This window comes from Mixophyes fleayi, chromosome 3 (genome assembly GCF_038048845.1).
Source record: "Mixophyes fleayi isolate aMixFle1 chromosome 3, aMixFle1.hap1, whole genome shotgun sequence".
NCBI classification, from domain to species: domain Eukaryota; kingdom Metazoa; phylum Chordata; class Amphibia; order Anura; family Limnodynastidae; genus Mixophyes; species Mixophyes fleayi.
Genome location: NC_134404.1, coordinates 343242610 through 343251673, shown reverse-complemented (window position 1 = coordinate 343251673; position 9064 = coordinate 343242610). Strand labels below are relative to the sequence as shown.

The window sequence follows — 9064 nt, the reverse complement described above, 5'->3', positions numbered from 1 at the left end:
TTTGCATATGGTGCTTGGTTTATATGTCATAGGTCACTACTCCCCCTTTCGTATGGTGTTGTCATCACGTGTGTTGGGTCCAGTGAATGGGACTCTGGGCCAGTATGTTGATTATCGCTGGCGGTTTATATTGGGGGGTGTAGTCTTGCCGTTGGACATATATTTCGCACCGGCCAATAGATAAGGTAAATCCTGGGTTGGTGGTTCAATGGTCTGACCTTTCCACCGTTATTGGTTTTGTTTTTGCCATCTGCCCTGCTCTCGTCCGCCTTCAGCCCCTTTAGTTTAATATATCCATTTAATAAATATATTAATAAATATATTTTAATTCCAACGTTATTCTGGTGTCCGTGTCGTTATTGGTTTAGAAGGTATTATGGTAAACACTATGAGCTTCCGCACTGTGCATTTTATACCTATGCTTGTCTACTCTCCCGGACTCCCGGAAGAGTAGACGACCTCCCGAATCCTGACTGCGTTCTCTATAAAATACCAAAAATCACGGCACTGAGTAGCGGAGGGCGGAGCTTAATGATGTCATCCGGGTTCTCCAGGGAGACCGATATCAAAACTCGGCAAGTGTGATTATACTATCCAGGTCCTGCCTATGCCTGTGAATGAGCTACAATGGCCAAGTCAAAGGCCATCTCCATCCAATTGGGAATCTATGGCCCATATTTGAAAATGTAAGTACACAAGTGTCATCCAACCAACCCGACCGACCTGCAGCAAATCTGCAAGGAAGCATGGGCAAAAATCACTCCCAAGCAGCGTGCAAACCAGGTAGAAACATACCCAACAGACTTAAAGCTATTACTGCAGCAAAAGGTGATTCTACCAAGTACTAGGGAATACTTATGCAAGTAACATTTTTTCAGGGTGTATTTTATCTTAAATCTGCAGACAAATAATTATGAGATTAAAAACTGACTTTATGCGCCTACTGGTTTGTAATAAAAACTACTGTCTGGAACAATCTGTGTAATATGTAATACAGACAAATCTGTAGACTTTTTGGGGTACTGAATACTTTTGCAAGTCGCTGTACATACATTATCACTTATATTAATTAAACATAGGTAGACAGCTCAACTGTGGAATCAGCACACCGAGTTTAGACCTCTTCAATTCCACAAAGGAAGATGCAAGGAGCAGGGAGAGACAGCATGGACTGCACATGGGGGCACGGCATGGGACAAGGGCACAGCAGGGGACAACATGAACTGTACATGGGGGCACAGGGTGGAGGGCAGAGCATGGTGCTGGGGGCATGGCATGGGATGGGAACATGGCATGGGTGGAGGGGGCACAGCATGGTATGGGTGGAAGGGGCACAGCATGTATGGAGGGAGCATAGCATGGGGGGTGCATGGTATGGGTGGAGGGAGCACAGCATGGGGGGCATGGCATTGGTGGAGGGGGCACGCCATGGGGTGGAGGGGGCACGCCATGGGGTGGGAGTGGCACCGCATGGTGTGGGGGGTGACATGGCATGGGGCTGGAGGGGGGGTACGGCATGGGGCGGTGGGGCACGCCATGGGGTGGGGGTGGCACGGCATGGTGTGGGGGGTGACATGGCATGGGGCTGGAGGGGGGGGTACGCCATGGGGTGGGGGTGGCACGGCATGGGTGGAGTGGGCACAGCATGGGCAGGTAGATGGTGGAGGGTATCCTACTACACAGCAGACTATGGTAACTTGTGATTTAGATCCAAGGACTACAAGTCCCACCATGCCCTAACAGTTCCTTACTGACAAAGCATACTAGGACTAATAGATCCACAACAGTTGGTTATATCAGTACATATGTTACTGGTAGGTACCTGACATGCTGGGACCTGGGACTTGCAGCTCAGCTGGAACCACAGGTTCCCTATGTCTGATCAGAACATGGATAGTTTACGGACAAACAATGACCAGTTGATATGCACACAATACAATAGAGCACGCTGGGACGTATATTTTCTTTTATTATATAATAGTATAAACAGGAGTGATACCAATTCTACAGTTTCCCTTACTAAACATGGCGCCCGCTGCTCTCCAGTCTTATCACCGACCCCCATGTACCACTGAGTCTTACCCTTACTAGACATGGCGCCTCAACACCGATGACTGTACCGTTTTCCCTTGCCCTTAGCGCAGTAGTTTTCCAATAACTAATATGGCCGCCGCTTCTTACCTCAGCTGCCCACAACAATCATGGCGGCCGCGGCCTCAGCTCCAGGTGTCAGACTCCCGGGAGTGGGGCAGGAAGGAGACGTGTCCCGGGGAGAGTGTGAGGAGGATGGCGAGGAAGAAGAAGGAGAAGCTGAGTGTTGCCCGAGAGGTGAGAGACACGGTGCAGTTACCATGGAAACTTACACCTGGAGAGCGCTGAATCTAGTTCAGTCCTCCAGCCTGGGGGAGTCCCTGTATTATGTTGTGTTACTTCCTCTCCATACTGCATTATATGTCCCTGTCCCACTGCCCAGTAAAGTATTATAATGTATTATGTCAATACTGCATAATACTGTATTATGTGCATATATTATATTGTATTATGTGCATGGTGTATTGTACTGTATTATGTGCATGGTGTATTATATTATATTGTATTATGTGCATATAGTATTGTACTGTATTATGTGCATGGTGTATTATATTATGTGCATGGTGTATTGTACTGTATTATATTATGTGCATATAGTATTTCTACTGTATTATGTGCATGGTGTATTGTACTGTATTATATTATGTGCATATAGTATTGTACTGTATTAGGTGCATGGTGTATTATATTATGTGCATGGTGTATTGTACTGTATTAGCGCTCTCCTGTACATACAGCATTATATTGTATAATGTGCTTAGTGTATTACACTGTGTTATACTGCATTGTGTGCACACAGAGGCGGCCAACCATTGGGGCTCAGGGTATACTCACTCCGCCAGCGCTAAGTAAATTCCTGACAGACAGGAGGCATTTATTCAGGAGGGTCAATGTGACAACCTCATACAGTAATAAATGACATATAAATCTCATGTATCAGTCAATGGTATGAGCCTTCAGACCCTTGACCACTTTCCTCCTCCAGATGCTACTTTTCTGATCCATTTTATAATTACATGTGTCAGTAAACAATGACTGACAGTACATATTGATAGAATTGTAAATAAGACATGGTGCCCGCAGCAGATGTAATGGCCGCATAAGTAATCAGATTTGTACAGACACTTGTTAACCAACCTGTTATGGGAGCCATAAATCAGGACTGTGTGGTGCAGTAGTAAATCGATATGGGAATCGCACTGTGCATAATTAATGCTAAACGGACCAAGCACAAATCAGTCAGCACCTAATGACAGCTCACTGTGTGTCTACAATACACTGGACAATGTCCAACCCCCAGTGGTCAGGTCATGTTGGGGGTGTAGTGTCCTATGTCTGTATAGAGTGTAATAGAATTGTATTATGATCATGTCCCGTGGTCAGGTCATGTTGGGGGTGTAGTGTCCTATGTCTGTATACAGTGTAATAGAATTGTATTATGATCATGTCCAGTGGTCAGGTCATGTTGGGGGTGTAGTGTCCTATGTCTGTATATAGTGTAATAGAATTGTATTATGATCATGTCCAGTGGTCAGGTCATGTTGGAGGTGTAGTGTCCTATGTCTGTATAGAGTGTAATAGAATTGTATTATGATCATGTCCCGTGGTCAGGTCATGTTGGGGGTGTAGTGTCCTATGTCTGTATACAGTGTAATAGAATTGTATTATGATCATGTCCAGTGGTCAGGTCATGTTGGGGGTGTAGTGTCCTATGTCTGTATATAGTGTAATAGAATTGTATTATGATCATGTCCAGTGGTCAGGTCATGTTGGGGGTGTAGTGTCCTATGTCTGTATAGTGTGTAATAGAATTGTATTATGATCATGTCCAGTGGTCAGGTCATGTTGGGGGTGTAGTGCCCTATGTCTGTGATATGTAATCTGGTGAGAGAAGGATATATATGTATGTGAGTGGAGAGCGAAGTGATAGTGAAACACATACAAGGTGTTAGATATATAGAGGGATATTGGCAGAACATTTTATAAAGACTGGTATTATTGGAGTATGAGATTGCATTGGCTTTTACTTTTGAATAATGGGTAGAGAGTAGTTGAAGTGACAGTTGCAGACCAGCGTTTAATCTTCCAGTATATTTTCTTTCCAATGATAATTCAGTTGTTTGGACAGCTCCTGGTTTGTGTCAGCGAGCCCAGGAGTAAGATTACCAACTCTTTTGGTGCCTAATTTGTCCCATATCTTTGTTTCCTCCTTTCTGCAGATAGATGACACAGAGGAGCGGCTGGCTACATGTAAGAGCAGCCTGGAAGATGTTGACTTCAAATTACGTAAACTTGAGCTGACAGTGGAATCGAGGTGAGTTGGCTATAAAACGGGAGAGCTGTATAAACCATCTTACCCCGAGTATTCCCTGACAATCCTCGATCTAATCCACAACAATCAGAAGTCATGTGGCCGAAGTCCTCACACGAAGAACTGACTATATGGTAACCCAAATATACTTGCCCTGTCACAAATGATTTCTAGTCTAGAGCAATTCCTGACTTCTTAGTGTCATTAGTGTGGGTAGTAGTGTTTAATGCTATGTCCCTTTTCATTCTCTATTCACAACTTGGATTAATCACATGGAATTGAAGTTCTTCGTTTTGCCTGGAGCACATCTAAAATGTTCTCTCGTTCTGCAGGAAATCTTTAGAGAAAGAGAAGAACTCTCTGAGTAGTAAGATGTCTCATTATGGTAAGTAAAATCCTTTCTGAAGCCTGAGAAACGCGTTGCGTTCTCTCTAATCCACGTCATTGTCTATTCACAGAGAAAGAGCTGAAATCGCTGCGTCACGAGAACCGTAAAAACATGCTGATGTCTGTCGCCATCTTCCTGGTCCTAGCACTGGTGTATTACTACTGGACCATGTGATAGGGGCGTCCGTTCCCCCAGCCTCCCTGGTTAACGTGCCCAGAGAAAGATGAAGCCAGCAAGTTATCTCCATTAATGTCTCAGGATTTACACGAATGTTATGGGCGCAGCGTTTCCAAGTGGCGATTGTGGATCTAAAAAACAGAAATATAAAGAATTGACCAACCAGATGGAATATTAGATTTATTAGAATGAAGACTCCTATTGTGACCAGGAACTAAATGGTTTACAGGGATTACATATTAAACCACTTGCTGCAACAGATGCAAACACGGAAATCATTCTGTGGCGAAGGAAATTTGAATTGAGATTAGCAGCGTTTCTTTATATTCTCAAAAATGGCAGAATGTTAATGTAACATGTTTAATGTACATCTTATTTTTAAATATTGAATCCGTGCAGTTTATCAGTGATTGGGTTGGAGTGTCGCACTTTCTGCTCTGAATACAATACCGCTGCTTTTGAGAATATCACTTTGTCCTATTTCTTCCTGGGTATACGGAATGTATCAATGTCGCTGATTAATGTATTCCGCTGTGCTTTAGGGTATATCCAAAGGGATGTCTATTGCTTTTTAAAGTCATAGACAATTTCTTTTTTTCCTCACACCTTGTCCTGGGATAAACAATCCATTCCCCATTGCCCATTCCTGGCGTTTTATAAAGAAAAATATCCATGGTCTATTATGAGCGTTTTGTTTTTTGAATTCCATTCAGGTGAATGTGGGAGTTTTAGGAGTTTCCTATATGCTCCAGAAAATGTCCATCTGGATGTAGCCGAACTCTTCGTTGCTGGTTTTACTTGCTCAATAGGGATCACTTGTTAAAATTGCTTCAAGGTGCAGAATTAGCTCCACCTGAGAAACCAATCAGAGTGTTGCTTCTGTCAATAGTGTAAAAATGATATAGCTTTATATTATGTTTATCTGCGGCATGAAGGCAATTTTGTACTGAGTCTATCTCCAGAAAGGTGGTACTCTCAGTGATGAGGTGCTGCTCTCGCTATGAATATGTACAATGATATTTTTAGCTTATTATTTCACCATTTAAGAATGTTTCACTAGAAAAAAAAGAATACATTGAAATGAAGACAATGGAAATAGAAAGAGATGATTAGACAGAAATAGAGATGATTGCTCATTGTTTTTTTTTTACTCCTTATTGAGCTGGATAAAATGTTTATCATTTCTACTGGGTATTAAAATGAAAATTATGTTTTAATACAGTTTTGTTGGTGGTAGTTTATAAATCGCACTGTGCCCCCCCCTCAGGGTGATTATGGTGTAAGTGCGAGGGGCAGGAAGATAATGTACTGTTATTTGTATTCAGATAGATGCTCCATATTGGATATAATACACAAGTGCTGCTAATTTATGTATATACTCCTGTATATTATATGTGTATAAATGTAATTGCTTCGGTGTTCATAAGTGAAAGTCGTGTATTATAAGGAATAACCACCCCTGTAACTTGTTGTATTAGAAGCCATTGTATAAACCAATCTGCCTACAGCCAGTCACTTGACTCCTCATTGCCTTGTAATATTCATATAATATACAGTAAGCTGTGCGTTATCCCGTATATCGTTATCTTCCTCACTACAGCCATATTAGATCGGAAGGACTCCGTCTACTCTTTGCGGCCTCATTTGATAGATATACTTACAGGAAGTCTGATGTGCACAGCAAAAACATTCCCCCATGAGTAAAACCTTACCTCATTTAATACCGATTGGTTCATGAAACTATTACATACATCTTTTTTAATTAGATCTTTTATTTGAAACAAGTGTTTAGGCGTTGTGTGTCACTGACCTGGGCGAGAGGCCACAGTACATCTGGCTGGAGGTCGTCTTTAACACAATATATTTGACCTTGGACCCGTGATAGCCTGAGGGGGCAGGAATTGAGCGATTCGGTTCTTGGCCCAGCGCATTTCATTCACTTTGAGCAGAACGATGGATGTTGCACAGTGAGTTGGTGAAAATGTCCTGAATTCTGCATGGTGGGAGCCCCTATAGCTGTGATGGTGTCAGCGGAGATCGGATCTGGACCATTAGATGTAAAGTAATCTGGATTCATCAGAGAAGTGGTGGGCTACAGGCGGCCCCCACCCACCCCTCTCACCAGCTCTTATTAAATGAGTGAGGGGGAGGTTGAGGAGGGGTTTGAGGGCGTATAGACGTGTTTTGGGATGAGTGTGATGTGGTTGTCTTTTGAATAAACACAGTTTTCTCTTATTACTAAGGGTAGTGTTGGGGCCCTTTTGAAGATCAGAGGTCCGCACGTGTGGCCTTTGTATGTTATCAGGTATTGGCGTCTCCCCAAAGTATAATTTTATTTCAAGTAATTGAAAAAAATAGGGTAGTGTCAAGCAATCTGTATAACGGACCCAAGTTCATCACATCTTTACGGATGCGGGGTGGGGTATTGGTTCACCAAGGCTCTACGGGACTGTCGCACAGCAGTCAGATATGATTTAGTTACTATTATTGCTCTGCACGCTGCAGACCCCTCCCCATGCGCAGTGATAGTACAGACAAATGCTGATTTAAAAATATTAATGAAAATTGTGAGACATTCAGACAGAGAAAAAATTTCTCGGCACCACGGCTATCAATACATCATCTAATCTAGAGGTTAATTCCAACAATAAAAAGGTATAAGACCTAAAGAACTCCACCAACGCTTAAAATCTAATACTGGGTGGACAACAGATCTACAGTGATCGGTAGAACTGAGCTTATCTGTTGGCAGATACAAGGCAACCAACACAAACTTATGCCTGGATGATACAACTCTGAAGCTGGAGTTCTCCTTTAGATCTGGGGGTAAATGTATCATAGTCCGGGTTGTACAAGTTTCCCTTTACAAGGCAGCACCGCTTTAAATTTAAGCTGTCATCTCGCCAATTTCCGGCGACTTGTACAACCCGGACTATGATACATTTACCCCCTGGTCTCTTACCCACTTCTGGGTCTCTGGAAGTCAGTGGTCCGAACCTGCCTTTCTGCACTTATGTCCCGCTTCACTGAAACAGGAGAGGGGTCTTTACAACACCATTGCTGCAGTACTTTCTAGTGCCAACATATATAACAAGATATAAGCCATAGAGTTCTCTTCAAGTACTTACAAGACGGCTGCATATATAACTCCTGGTGGCATAGCAGTCATTAGAAAAGTATTTTATTACTAGTCAGAGGATGTCCTGTAGTGGTTTAGCAGCACTTTAACAATCCATTTTTTAAATGTCTCTGACTTGCAAATATTCCATCATCTTCTAATGTCCCATGCCCGTATACACATTATTACTGTTGATTTGTAAGGCACCACCAGGCCAAACTAAGCATACGTAACCCAGGGACATAAAACAAAGGGTGGAGGAGGCCGAGACAAGAGGGGTGAGGGTGGCTAGTGGAGATTTGGACAATTGTGATGGTGTAGTAGTAGGTAAGTGGGTGCATTAGTGTGAGTAGTATAGATAGGGTTAGTTCTAATAGAGATGGGTTTTCAGAAAGCAGTTTAAAGATTTGAAAGCGATGGGAGTGTCTGAGCAGCGGTGAATTCCATCAGTAGGTGACAGTGTAGGAAAAGTCGTAGGTGACAATAGTTTGACAGAGTAATTTAAATTTAGTTCTGAAGGATAGGGGGGCAAGTGTAGAGTAAGGAAGGATTGAGGACACAAGAAGTTGAAGTGGTGGGTAGATACATGTGTTTACAGGATTGGCGTGTGCCAGTGGAGTGAGACACGTAGAAGTCAGCTAACAGCATACAATGGGGGAGGGGGGAATGTGAGAGGGCCAAGGGGGCAGGTTGTAGGGTGAGAAGAAAAGATGAATGCAGAGATTGTCCCCGCAAGATTAAACGGAGGTTGAATTGCGGACTACAGCAGGCGGTATTGGGGTGTTCGTGGTCTGGTATTAGAAGATATCTTGTAAAAATCTAAATTGTCTTTGGAGTAGGTGGCAAAGAGGCATCAGGTTTTCAGAGTAGTGAAGTAGGTTTGCTATGCGAATAACAGGGCTGTGTTGTAAGGATATATTTATAGTGGAGGAAGTCGGCCTTGAGGGGGACTTCCTGCAGTGGAGCTCAGCGGTGCAGG

The 9064-nt window shown here is 43.1% G+C and overlaps 1 protein-coding gene across 1 annotated transcript; it reads left to right on the top strand.

Annotated features, from left to right (window-relative positions):
• Positions 1-2192: 2192 nt before the first annotated feature.
• On the top strand, positions 2193-6482 carry CCDC167 (coiled-coil domain containing 167). The gene is made up of 4 exons (XM_075204449.1): positions 2193-2328; positions 4311-4405; positions 4735-4787; positions 4861-6482. The coding sequence occupies exons 1-4, from the start codon at positions 2287-2289 to the stop codon at positions 4962-4964; spliced, it is 294 nt and encodes a 97-aa protein (XP_075060550.1). The 5' UTR covers positions 2193-2286; the 3' UTR covers positions 4965-6482.
• Positions 6483-9064: the final 2582 nt, after the last annotated feature.

Bases quoted from the DNA above. Each gene is read 5' to 3' on its own strand.
- CCDC167 (XM_075204449.1), top strand. From the start codon at position 2,287: ATGGCGAGGAAGAAGAAGGAGAAGCTGAGTGTTGCCCGAGAG. The intron at 2,329-4,310 runs GTGAGAGACACG...TCCTTTCTGCAG, and splicing joins AGCTGAGTGTTGCCCGAGAG to ATAGATGACACAGAGGAGCG. The intron at 4,406-4,734 runs GTGAGTTGGCTA...CTCGTTCTGCAG, and splicing joins GAGCTGACAGTGGAATCGAG to GAAATCTTTAGAGAAAGAGA.